General features: G+C 37.9%; 3 protein-coding genes across 6 annotated transcripts; 2 read left to right on the plus strand and 1 right to left on the minus strand.

Annotated features, from left to right (window-relative positions):
- Positions 1–1,478: 1,478 nt before the first annotated feature.
- Positions 1,479–5,582, minus strand: LOC122823546 (elongin-B-like). Of its 2 annotated transcripts, XM_044103285.1 has the most exons (5): positions 5,450–5,537; positions 4,257–4,294; positions 3,717–3,851; positions 3,506–3,614; positions 1,479–2,388 (listed from the first exon to the last, which is right to left on the minus strand). In XM_044103285.1, exons 3-5 carry the CDS (start codon positions 3,837–3,839, stop codon positions 2,276–2,278), a joined length of 345 nt encoding a protein of 114 aa, XP_043959220.1. In that variant the 5' UTR covers positions 3,840–3,851; positions 4,257–4,294; positions 5,450–5,537; the 3' UTR covers positions 1,479–2,275. The 2 variants fall into 2 exon arrangements, with proteins under 2 accessions (XP_043959220.1, XP_043959219.1); XM_044103284.1 differs by lacking the exon at positions 4,257–4,294 and having other exon boundaries at positions 5,450–5,582.
- Positions 5,535–13,123, plus strand: pkmyt1 (protein kinase, membrane associated tyrosine/threonine 1). Its single transcript, XM_044103280.1, has 8 exons — positions 5,535–5,690; positions 7,818–8,234; positions 8,859–9,096; positions 9,177–9,456; positions 10,353–10,459; positions 10,542–10,714; positions 10,798–11,015; positions 11,611–13,123. Exons 2-8 carry the CDS (start codon positions 7,860–7,862, stop codon positions 11,951–11,953), a joined length of 1,734 nt encoding a protein of 577 aa, XP_043959215.1. The 5' UTR covers positions 5,535–5,690; positions 7,818–7,859; the 3' UTR covers positions 11,954–13,123.
- Positions 13,124–13,933: 810 nt separating this feature from the next.
- On the plus strand, positions 13,934–18,614 carry LOC122823547 (zinc finger protein 568-like). 3 transcript variants are annotated; one of them, XM_044103288.1, is made up of 4 exons: positions 13,946–14,034; positions 14,149–14,195; positions 14,931–15,121; positions 16,209–18,614. In XM_044103288.1, exons 3-4 carry the CDS (start codon positions 14,932–14,934, stop codon positions 17,012–17,014), a joined length of 996 nt encoding a protein of 331 aa, XP_043959223.1. In that variant the 5' UTR covers positions 13,946–14,034; positions 14,149–14,195; position 14,931; the 3' UTR covers positions 17,015–18,614. The 3 variants fall into 3 exon arrangements, with proteins under 3 accessions (XP_043959224.1, XP_043959223.1, XP_043959222.1); XM_044103289.1 differs by lacking the exon at positions 14,149–14,195 and having other exon boundaries at positions 13,934–14,034; XM_044103287.1 differs by lacking the exon at positions 13,946–14,034 and having other exon boundaries at positions 14,041–14,195.
- Positions 18,615–18,893: the final 279 nt, after the last annotated feature.

An 18,893-nucleotide genomic window follows, 5' to 3' on the forward strand; every position in this document is an offset into this window, starting at 1 on the left:
TGTGGAGAAAGTGAAGAGCTGTGAATACTTTCTGTATGTGCTGTATCTGTACTAAACACAGCTGCGTTACACTTTGGTTTGGATATGTTATGTATTTTTAATGGCTTGCAGGAGCATCCCATGAATTTCATTACAATTTATTGTTTTTGTCTAAAATATGTTGATGACTTCAGAGAAACAGAGCAGCACTAAATTCTGGACCGTTAGAACAGAAAGGGAGAGCAGAGGAATCCAAACCTTTAAAAATTATTTTCACCGGCTCAATAATTACAACGGAGCATTAGGGGGAAGCTAAGAAAATAAAACATTTTAAAGACGAGAATAAAGTAACAAAATCTTTATTCTTGTAATTCTGACTTTATTCTTGTACAACTTTCTAGTAACAGAACTTCTATGATTTTATTTAAAATATTTAAGACTATTCTTGTATAATTTTATGATACCCAGAATTTATTTTTCTCCCCTTAGTTTAGCCCTAATGCTGTCGTACAAAATACACTAAACACAAAACATTTAATGAAACAACGTAGTTTGATTTCTGTTAAAAAGAGTAAAGTGATTATATTTGAAACAAAAAGGGGTTTTCTAGGTTTGAATGATTATAAACAACAACAAACAAAAATAAAAGTGATCCACATTTTCTAGATTTTTTTGTTTTCAGCAACACAAACAGGATTTAGCCAAGTTCAATAAATGTGTCTCTGCTGTCCAGTAGCTCAAAAGCTACTGGGAGCTTCTATTACCATTAGAACAGAAGCAAAAATAAGGGCTGATAACGATGAATGCTTTGTGTGGCAGCTAACATTTATGAACATTAGTTTATCTTTTTCCATCAGTGAGAATTACCGTATTTTCCGCACTAAAGGTGCACCTAAAAACCTTCAATTTTCTCAAAAGCCGACAGTGCGCCTTATAATCCGGTGAGCCTCATATACCTTATATATGGACCAATATTGAGCCACAACAGGTCTCACAACTACGGTAAGCAGCCGCCGACTTCATTTTACCCCGTAGAAGAAGCGTGTGGTGCATGCTGGGATATATGACTGCACGAAGCCTGCTGTTTAATTTTCATTTGTGTGTTTGTGTAAAGACCCCAAAAAGGCTCCTATAAAGAGACACGCTTACGATGCAGTTCAAACTCAAGGCGATGAGTCACGCAGCAGAACGCTGCTTCGTAATCTATCCTTTAGCACAGCTCCATCTACTGGATGCATATCGTAACCCCAGCCTCTACTGTAGCGTCTATTCTATGCGCCTTATAGTGCGGAAAATACAGTATTTTTTCTTTAATTGTGAAAGAGGGCCACGCAAAATCACTCAAGGACCCCCGATGGCCCCCGGACCACAATTTGAGCATCCACTAATTTCCTTTTATTCCACCGAGTTGAGAAATGTTTTAATTACCAGGAAAAAACAACCAACAACGCAACCATCATGTGACATAAATAAAAATCAGAGGAATGAAAAAAACAAAACAGGAAAAACTTTTTAATTAAGCGAGCTTACAGTTACAAGCTTTGTTTGTGTGCCGGGGGTTTGGAGGTGCCATGATAACGTTGGTGACATGATGAAAGAATATATAAAAAATAAAAATTCAAGAACAAAGTTCTCATTCGGTGTTTGCGAATGTCACAGACCAAATGTGCTTTGACCAAACGCATCATCGCCTTTGGTCTCAATGCATGAAACACAACTGACTGACGATTCACACATACTGATTAATCAAACCGTTGTTTCTAGATGTGTCAAATTGGTGATGTGGAGTAAATAGCAGTGAGTATCCGACCAGGTAAACGTCTCAGCGGTCGGTCTGCAACCTTAGCTTCAAAGTTGTTCATGCAGATTCAAATACTGGATTCTTACCCGAGTGGTTTTTACATCTAGCGCACTGCGACACACAACTACGCCTTTCCAAAAATGCTAATGATAATAATTACAGTCAACTCAAAGACGCACGCTTACATACACTCACACTTTCCAAACCAACAACATTCTCACTCCAAATTTCGTGACGGTTGGTGCTTTCGGGTAAATTCAAGGAGCAGGGCTGCACATGGCGTGGAAACCGGAGATAAAAAGAAAGACATCGTGAAGTAATTTGGCGAAAGTGAGGAGGAGTAGAGGGGGGCGGAGGCGGGACTCTGATGTGATGGCGTGAAGGTAACGTGGGCGGGCTCGGTTACCCCTATAATGTCCGCATTCATTAAATTAAATTACTTCTTCACTCCAGTTAATCCACACACAGCCGCTCCTGTCCTTGCCGGCGCCGCCATCACTGCACCGCTTGCTCGTTGGCAGTGCTACCGGAGTCCTGAGGCTTCATCACGTCGGGGAGTTCGGGGGGGCTGGAGAAGGCCTCGATGTGCAGCTGCTCAAACATCTCATCTGCAGGGGAAGCGGAGAAACATGAGCCTCGCAGTGACAGCGGAGCTTAAATCACGTCAGAAAGCTGGAGGAAAACACATCGGTCTCAGAACAAGAGGTGACTGGTTGGATGTCGACAACTTTCAACTGCAGAGGGAGTGAATAAAGAGCTCTGGCAGTAATTTACTCTGTAAATCTGCAGTTTGTAACTTACCATAAAATATGTTTTAATATATTTGTTGAAGCTGTCACCATATTATGTCAATAATTTATGAGACAAATAATCTGAAAACTAATGTGTACGTTCTCCCAGTGCTAACTAAAAGCAACCAATCAGAGCCAGGAGGCGGGTCTTAGCGCTGTCAATCATGCCCGTGTGTGCCACCTAGCAGAGCCTGAATGTTCAGGCTAGTTAGCATAGCCACCGATGTCGGCGGATAAGTGGTTTTCCTGTAACTGCAAGTTGTTTCTCCACCATTAGCACTTTCATGAGGTTGATTGACAGCGCTAAGTCCCGCCTCCTGGCTCTGATTGGTTGTTCTGATGGCAGCAGTGCATTTCTTAAGATAGTAGCTCAGAGAGGAGATTGATCTTTTCAAAAATTATTTGTCTCATATTGAACTGTCACGAGATGGTGGCAGTTTTCACAAATATGCAGAAAACATATTTTTTGTAGAAATTACAAATTGCAGCTTTAATGACAATATGACTGGATGTAAACACCTTTGAACTGCAGAGGGCGTGAATAAAGAGCTCTGGGAGTATTCATCCATCAGACTGAAAACCCTTCAGGGCCTTAAAGCTGCAGCACGTAACTTTTATAAAGAAGGTTTTTACGTATCTGTTATAACTGTCACCATGTTTGTCATGAGGCAGATAATCTGTGAACAGATTGATCTTCTCCACTTCTACCCTGAGCTTCTACTGCCGTCTAAAAACAATCAATCAGAGCCAGGAGGAGCGGCTTCAAGCTGTCAATCATTCTCATGTACGTGCTGGTAAGTGTGCTAATGGTGGAGAAGCCACTTAACGTTACAGGAAAACTATTTGTCAACTGTCATCTGTGGCCATGCTAACTAGAGTATAGAAACATATTCCTGAACTTTAGAGGCAAACACACAGACAAAACAATATTTACCATTTACACGGAAGGCCAGACCAACTGTAGCTGGTGCTTGAGGTCTGGCAGTCTGGTTGGTGAATCCACAGTCTCCCAGAGTTTTACTGTCCTCTAGCAACTGATCATCCTGCAAAAAGACAACGAAACCCGTTACAAACAGGAAGCAGTGCTGGAAACCGCTCCAATAAACATGATTTCAGGACTGCGTGCTTCTGAGGTTTAAACTCACTTTGTAGAGCCGCTGGTCCTCAGGAGTTCTTTTAAGTATTCCTTCAACAATCCGCTTCAGCTCATACACGGTGGTGCATTCCTTGGCGTCTGTGAAGATTGTCGTCTTGTGACGCCGGATCATTAGGAACACGTCCTTGAAGATAATCAGCACAATCATATGTTGTTGTTTGTTACAGTTTGTTGTTGATTTTTGTCGTTTATTCTATAAAACAAACATTTTACAGAATAAACCAAAAACATGGCATTATCAGTTATTAAAATGTACTTTTTTTTTTACTACATAAGAAGTAGCTAGTTTTTCAAAGTGTCTTTTATGTTTTAGATACTGAAAAAAGGGAAAACAAGACTAGAAACTAACATGTTTCCAAATTTTACCTTTTCAAACTTGGGAAGTAGCGCTGTAAATGTGTATTGAATCACATCACAATATTATTGTGTGCTGTATTAGATACCGAATTTGGTAGAAAACTACATTTTAAGAAACTTGTGTTCACACTTTCCATATGCTGAAAACATTTAGTCGGAAGAAGGAACTCACTTCATTTAATGTCCACTTCTGAGTTGGTAAAACTCATGCTTAAGACAGAAAAGTGTCAGAAAAATTATGATTAATACTAATTAATATTGTTATTGCTATTAAAAACTGAGAAAATCTTGATTTAATAATTTTCTCAACATTCTATGAAAGTTTTTTCTTATAAATGACCTGGTAAACAGATTTTTCACATATGTGAATAAACAGAAAGTTTTGATTATGTCTAGGATTTCAAATAAAGAAGCAAAATGGTAAAAGCTGCCATTTCCAATTTTATAACTCGCAAAAGAGAAGAAATTTAGTGCAGTGACAAGATTGTCATTTTTAAATGTTTACAAAAGGTACAAATCCCTTAACTTAATCTGTTATTTAATAAACTCAAATACAATCGTTACTTGATGTACTGACTTCTTATTTTAGACTCAATTCATAAACAGGGAAGGAAATAAAACAACATTTTCAGTAATTGGCAAGTAGATCACTGATCAATAAGTCAAATATTGGAACATTCTTTTGTATTAGATACAAATTTAAAGTGGTAATAATCTTAGTAATCGAAAACAAGGTAAAAGCAGACACAAAAATAAACCAAACGGTAAATGATAGCTGTGTCTTCGTTAAAACAAGCAATTCTAAATTACTTGGATAACATTCCAACTATAGTTTCTATATCACAGGATAGCATAGCATTTTTATTTTCGATTTTCACTTCAGGCGTTTTCAATTTAACATTTAGTTTTGTTATGAACTCATAGTACAAAGAAATTAACACAAAAGTCTTCCCAACAAATCGGTAAAAGGATACAGTTAAGGCTGCGGACAAAACATTGATTGACAAAGAATAATACCTAGCTCTTTCAACGCACACTTAGCTGCAAGCTAGCACGTATCCAGTTTGAGTACGCCGTTAAAATAAAGCCAAGTCGTAAAAAGCAACGTTGGAAACTTGACAGATAAAGTAGATTTGTTTTCAGCTGCCCGTATTTAGCCTAATGTTGTAGCTAACTTGTTAGCATTACACACATTAGCGATAAGATAACCAAGCTAACACAGCCAATTTAGCTTGAACAGGCTAACAAAACCAAAGCTAATACAGCATTATATAACATTATCACTTTCATGTAAGACAATTGGTGTTAATTCCGTTAAGGTAGTTTAGGACTAATCACGTAAAAATAACCGTTAAACAAAGTTACCATTTCAAGGGATCAGCTAGCTAGCCAGTTACGCCAGCCCCGACTGTACTGCACCAACGCTTGCGGATATTGCGCAACGTACGTACAGTTACGTGGCACTACGCAACGCTGCGTAAACTGTTCGGAATTTGGCGCGAGCAGGTGATTATGAGCTGAAAGAGGACTGTTCGCTCAGCTCTGGAAGCAGATACCAACAAACAAATTATTTTCTACTGGAAGAAATCAGGAAAACTGGATTATGGTTGGTGTCATGTGACTAATTTAATGTTGTTTACTAAACCCAGAGGTGTCAGAGGGTGGAAAGGGGGTTTGACGGGGCGGTAGTTAGCTAGCGACGTTATGTCTGCAGCTGCTCCGCCTGCGTTGTTATTGTTAGCTACATGTTTTACAGCTTTGACAGTTGTCCACGTTTATGACAATTGAGCACATTTTAATCGAGAACATTGTTAACTCTCAGTGAAGTCAGTGAGTTTATTGTAATTGCTACAGTTTTACAGTGTTTGTATATTTGAAACTTATTGATTTAGCTCAGTTTTAGCCTTATTTTTGGACTTGTTTGTCTCGTTTTAGATCACATTGGGTTTCTCAAGAGACTGATTTATCTCCTTAAATTTTGGATCATATTATGCCTCTTATTCCCCTGTTCTTAAACAGGGTTTGCTGAAATATCAGCTTTCTGTGTAACTTAAAGCATGTTAGAGATGTCATCACAATGGAAAAGTAAAACCAAAACTTTTTATCTGATATAAGTTTAAGTTAAAACGTCGTTCTGGTTCTAACTTAGAAGAAAAAGGTGTTTTTTGAAGACGACCAACAAATTTAGCAAAAAGTAAAGTAATAACAAGATAAGTTGGATATCTCAAGTTGATGACATCTGATTACAAGGCCAGTTCTCTCTATAACATAACAATTTAAGAGTTTTACTCAACAAAACAAGACAATTTGCAACATTTAGAGATTTTGTAAGTGTTTTTAATGCTTTTGTTCTTAATTTGAGACAATCAGAGAAAAATTATGCTCTAATGAAATTATAAAACCACATTTCTTTGTTTTGTTGCCTTTTTGTAATTAATAAACTGGGTTAAAAAGATGGAATTGAATCAATATTTGGATCATTTTAAAGATCTCTCAAATATTGAATAATCAGTTTTGAATTTTTAAATTAAATATGTATTTTGTTGGGAAGGAAAGTGTAAATTGTTACAGATCCAAAACTTTAAAATAAATTTGGGGGTTTGCTTAATAAATTAAATTTAGCAAAATTTCTTTGTATCAACTGGAAAAAAATTTAACAAAATTTAGTCAATTCTGAGCAATAAAAAAGGATTTAATTCGCTCTTTGTTTGCAAACGTCAGCTGTATTTAGTGAGCTGTAAAAAATTAACTAACCACTTAAATAATTTTATTTAGTGTAGGGTTTAGAAGTATGAAATATATCATTTAACTTACAACACATTTTCTCCGTCTGCAAACACACATTATTCTGGAAGTAAAGTCACGGGCCACACATAATCAGTCCAGGGGCTGAAAATGGCCCCCGGGCCACACTTTGATCACCCCTTTGTAATTAGCTGCCCTATTAAACAGCAGACCTTTGGGCTGCTAAACCTGTTAGCTGCTGATCTTCAGGCAAGTTAGACTTGATAATCAACAAATGAGGTCATTGCAACATCGTGAGTCTAAATGACAAATAAAAGCAGCAAAAGGTCTTAAAACATCAAAGCTTTTTCTCTTTGTAACAAATTCTCCGGGTTTAGACTCTTTTTTTCCTCTCAGTTAATTGACTCAGATCCAAATCTGCTTCCAGACTTTTAATGTTTTGTTTTTAGATCTTCCAGGAGAGTTGGATAGAAATTAGTTAAATTTGCTTGAGTAAATTTACTTTTAAGGGTATTTTTACTGAGCTGTACTTTTTTACTTTTACTTGAATAATTTTATTATGAAGTATTTCTACTCTTACTTGAGTAAAATGTTTGGAATTTTCTAACCACTTAATGAAAAACAAACATGTTTTAACCAAAAATTCACCAGAAACCTGCAGTTTTTGTTAAAGTTTCATGAGTTGTTTTTTTTTTTTTTTTGAAAGAAACTGATTTGGAAACATGTTCTTTTGCCTGATTTTATTTTTTCTTGCTTATATGAATTATTGTCATTTTGATGCTAAAATACCAACATTTCCACTAAACCTTCTATTTTGTTCTGTCTGATTATGTAATTTTTTAAAATATTAAATGATTGATAATTCGATCAGTTACTCAGTACTGGAGTAGACTTTTCACCAAATACTTTTGTACTCAAATAATTTCTTGGATGAATACTTTTTACTTTTGTTTGAGTAAAAATGTATTAAAGTTACTCTGTTTTCCAGCCCGCCACCTTGATTGAACAGCACTGAAGAAATCCTCCCGCCATGTCAGTTGCCGTGGAAACTGCGACGACCAGGGCTCCCCTGCCCATCCCGGCTCACCTCTCCCACGCAGAGCAGTCCTTCTCCCTCAAAAAGCGCAGACTCCCGTTTTCCTCGTCGTCCACATCGACCGCCTCCTGCTCCTCCTCTCCTCGAGGCTCCTACTCTCTCCCTCCGCTGCCGCCCTCCAAAGGATGCCCGCCTCTGAGCAGGATGTTCCCTCAGCATCAGTCGCCGTGGACGCCGCTGTCCGATTCGCTCAGTAAATCTCCCCCTCCCAGCTCTGTGTATGATCCCAGTAAGCATACGTCCTATTTTGGTCAGTGCTTCACTAATTTGGGTCTTCTTGGAAGAGGATCCTTTGGAGAGGTCTACAAGGTGAACAATATTAGAATTGGTAAACATTAAGACCGAAACTATTAATTGTGATTAATGAAATAATTAACTAAGTTAGGAATTGATTAATTGTTAACTGGGGTAAACAGACTCCAAAAAAGGGTCATCGGTTGATAGAACAACACACTTAGAGCAGTAATTAAGCCAAAACTCTACAAAAATATTTACATTTTGCATTTAACAGAAAATATTTTCTACCCAAATCCCCTCAAGGGGCAATTTTAGCTTCACCTAGTTAGAATTCTGTGAAATAATTTTATATTAAGCATCTTTATTATTAATTTATTAATCTGTCGACCCAAAAATTGGGACTGAAACGGTTCATTGTGATTAATTAAATAATTGTCAACTAAGTTAATTATAGACTAATTAACTGGAGTATAAATCCTCAACAATAAAAGGCAGAGCTGAAGGTGGAGTTTCAGAAAGAGCAGGAGCTTCTTAAAGAGACAGAGCCTCAATTTCAAGATGTTAAAATTTCTAAGTCATTTTTTAAATTTATAGTATTTTTATAACAACTGATGGTAACATTGTGCTATAAAATGATACTACATGCCTGGAAAACACATAATACTTCCTCTTTAAGCATTTTCTGTATTTTTGCAGGTGCAAAACAACAAAGACGGGCGACTGTACGCCGTGAAGCGCTCCGCCCAGCGCTTCAGGGGCAACAGCGAGAGGCAGCGAAGCATCAAGGAAGCCAGGAACCACGAGCGAATTTGTCCTCACCCTCACGTTCTGGATTTTTTGGCAGCGTGGGAAGAGAGCGGCCGTCTGTACATTCAGACGGAGCTGTGCAGCACCAGCCTGCTGCTGCACGCCGAGAACAAGCCTCCTGGCCCAGGTCAGCCTTAAAACATCTTCATTCAGAAACTGAATCGTTTCTTCACCCGCTGACCGCCATTTTGTTTCTGGTTGATGCAGATGAGCCGGCGGCGTGGGGCTACCTGTGCGACCTCCTTTCTGCCCTGAAGCACCTGCACTCTCATGGTTTTGTGCATTTGGACCTCAAACCCGCCAACGTCCTGATCACAGATTCTGGGCGGCTCAAACTGGGAGACTTCGGGCTTCTGCTGGAGGTCAACCAGACCGGCGCCGGGTCCAAAAACAGGAAAACGAAGGAGGACTTCCAGGAGGGAGACCCGCGATACATGGCGCCGGAGCTGCTGCGCGGGGAGTACGGACCTGCAGCGGATGTTTTTAGGTACAGCAGGGCAGAAATAGGAAATATTAAAGAGGCTTATTATGCAAAACTCATATTTAGCTATTTTTTATGCTTCTATTTGGTTCTAAAAAACAACTCAATTGTTAAAACAAAACAATTATCGTATCGTTTATCATTTATTGTGATAGATTTCTAAATTTAGATTTATTGTTGTCATGATAAATTCCAATTAACGATGTAAAAGCCCCTCAAAACTCCTTATTGTCAGGATTGATACTTTTAATATTTCCTCCATCGTTTGTTTGATGAAAGCATCAACAGATGCCAATAATTTGAAAATAAATTTACTCTGTCCAGTTCAGTGATAGAAATCACACGTCTTTATTACACTTGTTGACTTACCATCCAGTTATCACTTGCTGCATTCTCGTTAGCTGTGCAGGAGGATCTACTAATGCTTTTCAAAGATGTGTAGTTATATATTTTGCATCTGTTTGACGGCGTATTAGGGCCATTATAGATGGGGGGGAAAGAGGAGGAGTAAATTTTTGCCATAACGCTCAGAAATTGTAAGATTAATCTCAGAATCTTTCTAGAAAATACTTGCAGATTTCTGTGTTTGAAAAGTCAAAAAATTGCTAGAAATTTAGAAAAACTTGACTTTTGAAACTCAGAAGATTAAAAAAATTCTAGGAAATTTCTGATTTTTTTCTAGCAAATTTGCAACTTTTCAAACTCAGAAATTGTCTTTTTGTCTAGAAAAATTCTAACATTAATTTAAAAATTTCCATTAAATTTTTGACTTTTCAAACTCAAAAATTTTCTTGTTACAATAAACATGTTTTGTATAGATCATAAACGTTTCCTAACCTGTTCACAATGGGTCACCCTTAACACTCATAGTTTAACTTTAATGAAACTCTGTTTTTTAAAAGTTTGGGTGTTTCTATTCTGGAGCTGGCCTGTAACCTTGAGGTTCCAAACGGCGGCGAAGGATGGCAGCAGCTCCGACAGGGCCACCTTCCCTCGGAGTTCACCAACGGTAACATCCGCCCTCCGTCTGCCAGTGATGAGTCTGTCCAGATAAAATAAGGAGTTTTTTTTTTTTCTGCCTGTGTTTCCAGGCCTGTCTGTGGAGCTTCAGTCAGTCCTGAGGATGATGTTGGCACCAGAACCTAATGAAAGACCAACCGTCTCTCAGCTTCTCGCTCTGCCGTGCGTCAGGAAACGCAGATGGAAAAGGCGGATTTACCTGATGGTGTCGGAGACCATGCTGACACTGGTCTCCCTCTGCCAAGTACTGGTTCCAGTCTGCATCCTCCGTCATAAATACATTTAATCAGCGCAAAGGTTTTTAATGTTGGATTGTTTTCTCTGCAGTTTGTGGTGTGCTTCGGTTGCAAGCTCCTCTCCTCGGTTCGCTTGCCGTTTCTGCCTTGTTGGTCGAAGCCGGAGCCGTGTACGCCGCCGAAGGACAGCTGGGACAGAGACGTGACGCTGTCCCTCAGTTCCCTGCATAACGACCCGGGAAGTCCAGAGGACGACGGAGTCTTTCTGCATCACTCAGACCCAGAACTTTCCCCCACCTTTTCCAACAGGTACAGGATCATGTTGACATGTTTGTACACAGCAATTACTTTTAAGCATAATTGACGGTTTTTAGAAGGTTTCAGGTTGAGGATGCTTTTCATATAATAATAATAATAATCATAATAATATGATAATGAGGTTGTAATTATGCCAGAATAAAGTCGTAATGATACGAGAATAAACATTGTAATTATAGGAGAAAGTTGTAGAGATACCAGAATAAAATTGTAAAGCTGCCAGAATAAAGTCATAATATTACCAGAATAAAGTAATAATCAAACGAGAATAAAGTCGGAATGACATGATAACAGCCGTAGAGATGCAAGAATAAAGCTGGAACAGAGTCGCAATAAAATGAAAATAAAATCAGAACTTTGCTGCTGTGAAGTTGAAATGATACAAGAATAAAGTTGTAATAATAAGAGAGTAAAGTTGTAAAATTATCAGAATGATGTGTATTATTTTATATTTGTATTAATACCAGAATATTTTCACATGGCAGTTCAGTAATATGCAGAAATCACTGAGGTTGTCTGTAGAATAAACTTAACTAATATAAATCATCTAACCCTCTTCTTTTTTTTTCTTCTCTTTTCCCCTCAGAGTTAAATCCCGACTGTCAGGGGAAAGCACGTCCACTCCTCTGCCGGGTTCTCCGGTCCGCGGCCCGGTCCAGTCCACTCAGTCGGTTCTGGGCGGCGGGTCGTCCTGTAATCTGCCTCTGACTCCAACCAGCTCCCACCTGAACGGCTCCTGCCACAAACTCACCCCCAACATCAGCCCCATACGCGCAGAGCGCCACCCGGGCTCCCCGTCCACCGCGTCCTCCGAGCGGCGCCGCCGCGGCCGGGTCCAGGCGGACGAGGCGGCGCCGCCGCGACCCAACTTTGAACCAAAGAACCTCCTCAGCCTGTTTGAGGAAACGACTCTGGAGAGACAGCTTTAAGGACATTTTTTCTCTTTGGAACTGAAGAGTTTATTTTACGGCGCCCCCTAATGGACAGAGTGGGGTTTTTGTTCCCTTGCAATGAATTTGAAATTTCTCTTTTGTACACAGTCTCTGTAATAACAAATGTCAATTTAAAACCACAAATACCTTAAAAGTTCCTCAATGGAAAACTGTTTATGTATTCTTAACTGATTGGAAATTGATCTATTAGTTCAGGCGAGTCCAAACCGTCTGCAAATTTGAACTAACAGCGGGCCACAAAATTCATTAAATTAAAATGCAAACATTTATTTTCTTTTTTCTCATTCATTTTTGTCTAATCTGTTTATCATTAGAGACAAAATGAGCTTCAGACTGATGCCTTATTGCTAGAAAAACAGGGAATTTTCTAATTTTTGGGGTCTTCAATTGATTCTACCATCCTTGACTCACTGGTTAGGGGCCAAGCAAAATCATTTCAAGGGCCACAATTGGCCCCGGGGCCACACTTTGGACACCCCTGTATCAGTGTTCATGTAAAGTTGAGCTCCTGTTTTTTTTTTTAGCAATTCAGACGCAGTCAGATTACTTTACTACTGTGAAAATAACTCCAAAATATTTCAAACGGTTTTAACTTTCTTTTCTTCTTATGTAAAGTTTCTGATTCTATCTTAGAAGTGATGGGAAGGGCACGTTTGATCTGTTTTGCATTTTTCACTTAAGTTACTGACGTATTTGTATGTAAGAAAATATAAAACTTAAGATATTTCACTAACAGCATATTAACATACATGGAGAAACCTTATGTTGCAGCAGAAATACTTTCAGTTTTCAATATTGCCACATGAAACGACCAGTAAAGAGAAAAGAAATGTGTCCACTAGGGGGCGCCATATTACTTAGTGTTGGGTTTTTGTGAACTTTTCTGTTTTTCTGCCATTTTTGTGGGTTCTTTTACAGTATTGAAAAAGAAGAGATTCAGGTAAAGGGTTTGAACGTGTAATCAGACCTTACAGCACTTTCTTTTTATGTTTGTGTTTGTGCGGATAGTTTCCCCAAATGGCTTGATTTACACTGAAATAAGTTACAGGTTGCATGATGGGCTCCAGAGTAAATTTGCTTATGGTCTGCAAGAAAATACACTTAATTTGTGGTGCATGCTGTGACTATAAAGCTTCGGAAAACAAACTTTGACATGTCTGGTTGGTTTTTGTTTGTGGTTTAAATCTGAAATCAACAGAATTAAATGAATGAGTCTGTTTTACATTATTACCACTAGATGGCAGCCACATACTGAATGCTATACACCTGGGAATTATGATTACATTAACTGCTGGATGAAGTTATCTTAATTAAAAATTAATGACACACATCAAACTATGTGTGTCAAACTTAAGGTGTGGGGCCAAATCTGTAGTCTGCAATAGAAAATAGAAAATGGACTGAACTGGAAAATGACTGGAAAATAGCGCTTTTCCAGTCATTTTGACCCCTCAAAGCACTTTACACTAGAGTCACATTCACCCTTTCACACTCACAAGCACATATTTATACACCAATACGCAGATCGGTAGGCAATTTGGGGTTAAGTGACTTGCCCAGAGGCAACCAGTTTTACGGGTTTTAAATTGTGCTTGGGCTGGAAAATGTCAAATCTGGCAACCAACCCGAATGGCGCCATATTTGTAATTGGGTATAAATTTGGCGGAGCTTCCACGTGATAATTTTTTTTTTAAGACGCGGGATGCATATTTTTATCTTAAAATACGAGTAGTAAAAGTAAAACGTTAATGATAAATACTATGAATAAAGTACAGAGACTTGGAAAAATTTACTTAAGTACAGTAACGTTTCTTCAATTTCACTTCACTAATTTTAGAAGCATTTATCCTGATCTGCTTTCTCCTTTTTTTAGTGGGTTCGGCTGAATTTACTGACATGTTTATTTTATATTCATGTATTTGTTTAGTTGCTAAAATACCCACGCTGTATTTTGAAAATTCAAGTTTCGGAATGGGGCGGAAGTTTTTATTCTGAAAGGGAACTGAGATTTGACTTAACTTCCGGTGTGCTTTCTGGGCTCTCAAAGGTTTTCCTAGGTTAGTATGGTCATGTTTTGTAATGTAATATGTAATATATACACGTGAGTGTGACCTGAACCAGATGAAATATTGCCATGTTTCTGGATTTTTTTGATCTTCGGGATGTTAAAGGAAATCCTGACGGAGCGGAGCTAATGTTGCTAATGCTAGCTGCCCAGGTTAGTGACGTTAAGCAGGACCAGACGCTCAGCTGCTGTTTATAACAGATTCAGACTGGAAAGTGATGCTGATGTACCATGTTTTAGTACAGAAGTATTTATAATTTCACCTTAGTTTAAATTAATATTTCACAAAATATGTACTGTATCAATTAAACGTTGATATTTAAGTGTTAATGTATATTTAATGTTGAATTGATAGCTATAAAGCTTAGAAATCAAATTGGGAACATCAAGCTTGGACATAATTAGATTTTTATAATCGGAATTTAACGTTATTATTGTTTGATGTTGGAAATTTAGATCAGTAATATCCATAACTCCGTTTGATGTGATTAAAAATTGGGTATTTTAATACGGTTTTTCCTTGGAGATGCCGATTTGGGGATTTAGTTGCTTTATAAAAGTAACTTAAATGCTTTTTCTTCCCCATACTGAGAATTTTTTTTAAAACTTCAGCAAGTTGTCATCACGATATTTCTAAAGTCGATGCAGTGAAACTGGCTGATATTTTTGTCAAGAAATGTTATTATATTCAAGTATAAATAATTTTTGGTGACTTTATTTCATGTTTGATTGAAAACTGCTATAAAACTAGTTTCTGAATGATAATCAATCAAGCACTCTGTTGCTAAAGATTTTTTTACTTAAGGAGTTGGATTAATGCAGCCAGAACTAAATACTTCAATCATTTGATCATACTTTCTCTAATCTTAATCTGTTTTATGTTTTTAGGATGTCTAAACTGGAACGTCTGAATGCCCGTGTGGCCAAACTGCTGACTGAGGCTGTGCAGGAGGTTCTGGAGCTGGTGAAAGAGACGGTCTGCGAGTACCAACAAAGAACCTTCAGAACACAGAGAGAAAACGAAAGTCTGAAAAGACAACTGCAGGAGCTGCAGGCCAGTCTAACCAAAGAAAACACAGGTGGGTTAGATGTTGTTCAGTCCCTCCAGGATGTTTTATGCAATAGTTTCGGCCTAAAATTACTGATTTTGTGGCACCTATTTCAAAACGTTGCGTTCAAAATTGCACATTTTTTAAACTTTTATTTTTGGTAAACTGCTGCTAAGGCTGCAACTAACGATTTATTTAGTAACTGGTTATTCTTCCACCAGGGGGTCCTTTTTTGTGGGATCTAGTGTCCCTTTTATCACAGTAGGCTGACAAATGTCGTCGGGTCCGGGAATCGAACCCGCGACAGCCGCGTCGAGGACTGAAGGCCTCCAAACGTGGGGCGTGCTAACCTCTACGCCACCGGAGCACGCCCCAGTAATATTAGATAAACATTAAAACATGCAAATAAACTAATACATATTTAATGTCCAAAGTAAAATAGCATAGCGTTACTTGTAAGTTGGTTTTTTTTATTAAATGCAAAATGTTTATTTTTGTTCAGTTTGGTCTTTTTTAATCTCTGTGCTCCAGGTAACAATAATTTGGTTACTAAATTTGTTGACGATTACTTCAATAATTTATTAATCACAATTAATTGCGTCAAGTCCAATTGTCTTCCAACAAAGAAACAGGATTTTAACGGTTAACATTTAAAGTTTGGTCAGGAAAGAAGGAAATACAGAAAATATTAAGGTGGTTTCTCTGATTTTTTTTTCTTTCCAGTTATGAGTTAATACAATTTTCTTGTATTTTCTAATTGTTTTCCTTCAGAAAAATTAGAAGGCCTAAATTTTCAGAAGTTAGAAGTTAAGTTTGTTTTTTAGTGGAAATCTGTAAAATTTTAATGTGAATTTTGAAACTTTTCCTGAGTTGAGTCAAATAATGTCCATAAAACTAATTTAGACTGTATAACATAATTTATAATAAGAATAAACATTTTAAAGTGAAACAAACACTACAGAGATGACTTGCAGTCCACACAAAATGAGCAAATAATGAGTGAATTTGCATGAATGGTTGCGATCGCAACTTCTTGGAGTGACTGGTTGTTGTTCAGGCAACTTAAGTTTCTCATTCATGATGGATAAAAATCTTTTATTTTTGTCTACACTTGCAGCTGTTCTCTCTTCGACTAAGCCGTTTCTTGAGAAAACGGATCACGCGGACGAGCGAAGCCAGGATTTGCTCTTCTTTCAGAATCATCAACCAGATGAAACTTCCACAGAGTCAACGCTGATCAGCGCCGCTGATCTCGGTGTGAAGCAGGAGCAACGCGCCGATTACAAATCAGGAGCTGAGCGCTGCAGAGCAACAAGCGAGGAAGTCCAGGCGTTGCACTGTGCAACCAGGGAATCGGACTCTGCGTCGTCCAACAACGTCTGCAACTCTTACACTGGCGGGATCCAGCTTCCTGCCATCAAAACAGAAACGGAGCAGCAGCAGGAGGCTGGATGTGTCGACTTGAGCTGCAGCTCTTCTAAAGACCTCGGTCCACAAGCCGGCGCAGAAAGAAACGGACTCGTCTTCGTCGATTTAAATCTCGCCCCCAATGGGAGGCATGGCGTCGTCAACGGCAACAGGGCCGGCACGGTCAACGGTAGGCAAATCAGTTTGGATCATGTTTGCCGAAGCGGCCTCCATCTCTGTGTCGTGTGCGGGAAAACGTTCAGCAGGGTGGCCAACCTGAGGATCCACCAGCGGTGTCACACAGGGGAGAAACCGTACGGCTGCGTACAGTGTGGGAGGCGCTTCAGCCAGGCGGGAGACCTGAAGAAACACAGGAGGGTCCACACAGGGGAGAAACCTTACTACTGCAGCCAGTGTGGGAAGAGCTTCAGCCGAGGAGAGAACTTGAAGAGACACCAACGGATTCACATTGGAGAAACTCTGCAGCTGCAGCAAGCGTGGACAGAGCTGCAGTAGACGGACTCGGCACACTTTCTGCATCTCATCTTATAGATTTTAACATATTTGATCAAGATTTGTTTGGCTACATTTCCACAGCAGGCAAATGCGTCCCACATTTGATTTGATTTGAAATCGGATTCCAGGAAAATAAAAAAAGAATTAACGCCAAGACCTGCTGTATGAACGAAGCTTTAGTGTTCTTTGAAACAAAATGTCCCACCATCTTGCTACTCAGTCCATCAAATGCCTTCCTTTTTCACATATACACAGCTATGATGAAGCTTTGTGTAGGAATTGCTGCATGTGTGAGATGATTAATCAGTTTAATTGTGATTAATCAAATATGAAAATAATTGTCAACTAATTTAGTCTCTTTTTAATTAAGTGGAGTATACGTACTCAAGAAAAAAAAGGTCATTTGGTGAAGAAATAACATTCATAGCAGTAATTAAGACAAAACTAAACGAAAAATTGTACGTTTTGCATGTAAGATGGAAAAAACAAACAAACATGCTCCACTCAGATCCTCTCAAGGACCATAGTTTAAGCTTGATCCAATTCAAATTCTGGGAAAACATCTATTACCAACCTTTTGCTATCCAGTTATTAATCAGTTAATTGAAAAACACAAGCAACAGATTAAACTTACACTGTTAATAAAGCAAAAAGGGTTTTTTATGTTTCTTTTAGTTTCAGATGCATCCTTTGCTACAAATGACCAATGTTTGCCTAAAAACATTGTATTTTTTATTTTAAAGTGAATATGATTATTTGCATTTTTAAAATCTGTTTCTAATAATACATAAAACCATTTTTAGTGTTTAAATGAAAAATCTGCACAATGTGACAGTTATGTCATCCGAAAAATCATCAAAATCATCAATAGATTAATCTGTTGCTAAAACGGCCCTGTAGTGACGCAGTGAGTTTTAACGGTGATGAACTCCAGATTAGTGCATGATGAAGGAAAAGTTATTCTCAGTTCATCATCACATTTAAACTGTTGTGACCTGAATTCATATCCAGTAAAGCCGCTTCACCATATTTAAGCTGATAATTGTTGTTTACATGGTGGGAAATATTTTTTTGTAACTTCTTCTCTGTAACCATAAGACATGCAGCGGCGCCTGTTACTAGTTGACTCCTTTGTCCTGCAGCCTAAACGGTTCAAACATTTATTTTTGAAAGACAAAAAATGGCTGAGTTAATTATTTCTAGCCAGTTGAATCTTTAACAGCCTTATCATTCATTACAAACTTGTTGAAGTAGCCGATGCTTTTTCTCCCACATAGTTTAACCAGTTTGATCAGTGGTTGGTAATCTGACGGTAATATATAAATTTAAAGTGCAAACATTACACAACTAGATGTCTTGATTTAATTTCAATTAACCAATAAAGTTGGTTACAAATAATTCCTGTGAGTTACTTTTTGTTCTTTATCTTTGTAAATATGGAGTTGTTATATATATATATATGGCTCTGCACCCAGGGTGTCATTCCATCAGAGAGCAGGATCAGAACTTTAAAATATTTCTAATCACTAAATATTTATTTTGCTGACTGAAATTTTAGTTCTGAACTACTTATTTTCCAAATTATGCAGGTAATTGTCAAATAAAATATCTATCTTCCAAACAGAATATTTAGCTTGCTTGCTAAATATTTTGTTTGAAAATTAAATATTTAGTTAAATATTTAGCAAGCAAAAAAAAAGTTTGGAAAAATTAAATGTATAGATTGGAAACTGTTTACTTGGCAAAATAATTTGGCCAACTAAACATTTAATGTGGCGATAAGGAGCAAAATATTTAACTTGAATCTAAATGTTTGCAAAACTAATATTTAATTTGGAGCAAAATATTTAACTTGAATCTAAATGTTTGCAAAACTAAT

Source organism: Gambusia affinis, linkage group LG20 (assembly GCF_019740435.1).
Source record: "Gambusia affinis linkage group LG20, SWU_Gaff_1.0, whole genome shotgun sequence".
NCBI classification, from domain to species: domain Eukaryota; kingdom Metazoa; phylum Chordata; class Actinopteri; order Cyprinodontiformes; family Poeciliidae; genus Gambusia; species Gambusia affinis.

Bases quoted from the DNA above. Each gene is read 5' to 3' on its own strand.
- pkmyt1 (XM_044103280.1), top strand. From the start codon at position 7,860: ATGTCAGTTGCCGTGGAAACTGCGACGACCAGGGCTCCCCTGCCCATC. The intron at 9,097-9,176 runs GTCAGCCTTAAA...TGGTTGATGCAG, and splicing joins GAACAAGCCTCCTGGCCCAG to ATGAGCCGGCGGCGTGGGGC. The intron at 9,457-10,352 runs GTACAGCAGGGC...GTTTTTTAAAAG, and splicing joins CCTGCAGCGGATGTTTTTAG to TTTGGGTGTTTCTATTCTGG.
- LOC122823547 (XM_044103289.1), top strand. From the start codon at position 14,932: ATGTCTAAACTGGAACGTCTGAATGCCCGTGTGGCCAAACTGCTGACT. The intron at 15,122-16,208 runs GTGGGTTAGATG...CTACACTTGCAG, and splicing joins TCTAACCAAAGAAAACACAG to CTGTTCTCTCTTCGACTAAG.
- LOC122823546 (XM_044103284.1), bottom strand. The intron at 3,615-3,716 runs GTGAGTTTAAAC...GTCTTTTTGCAG, and splicing joins AGGACCAGCGGCTCTACAAA to GATGATCAGTTGCTAGAGGA. The intron at 2,389-3,505 runs GTAAATATTGTT...CTTCCCCTGCAG, and splicing joins TCTGGCCTTCCGTGTAAATG to ATGAGATGTTTGAGCAGCTG.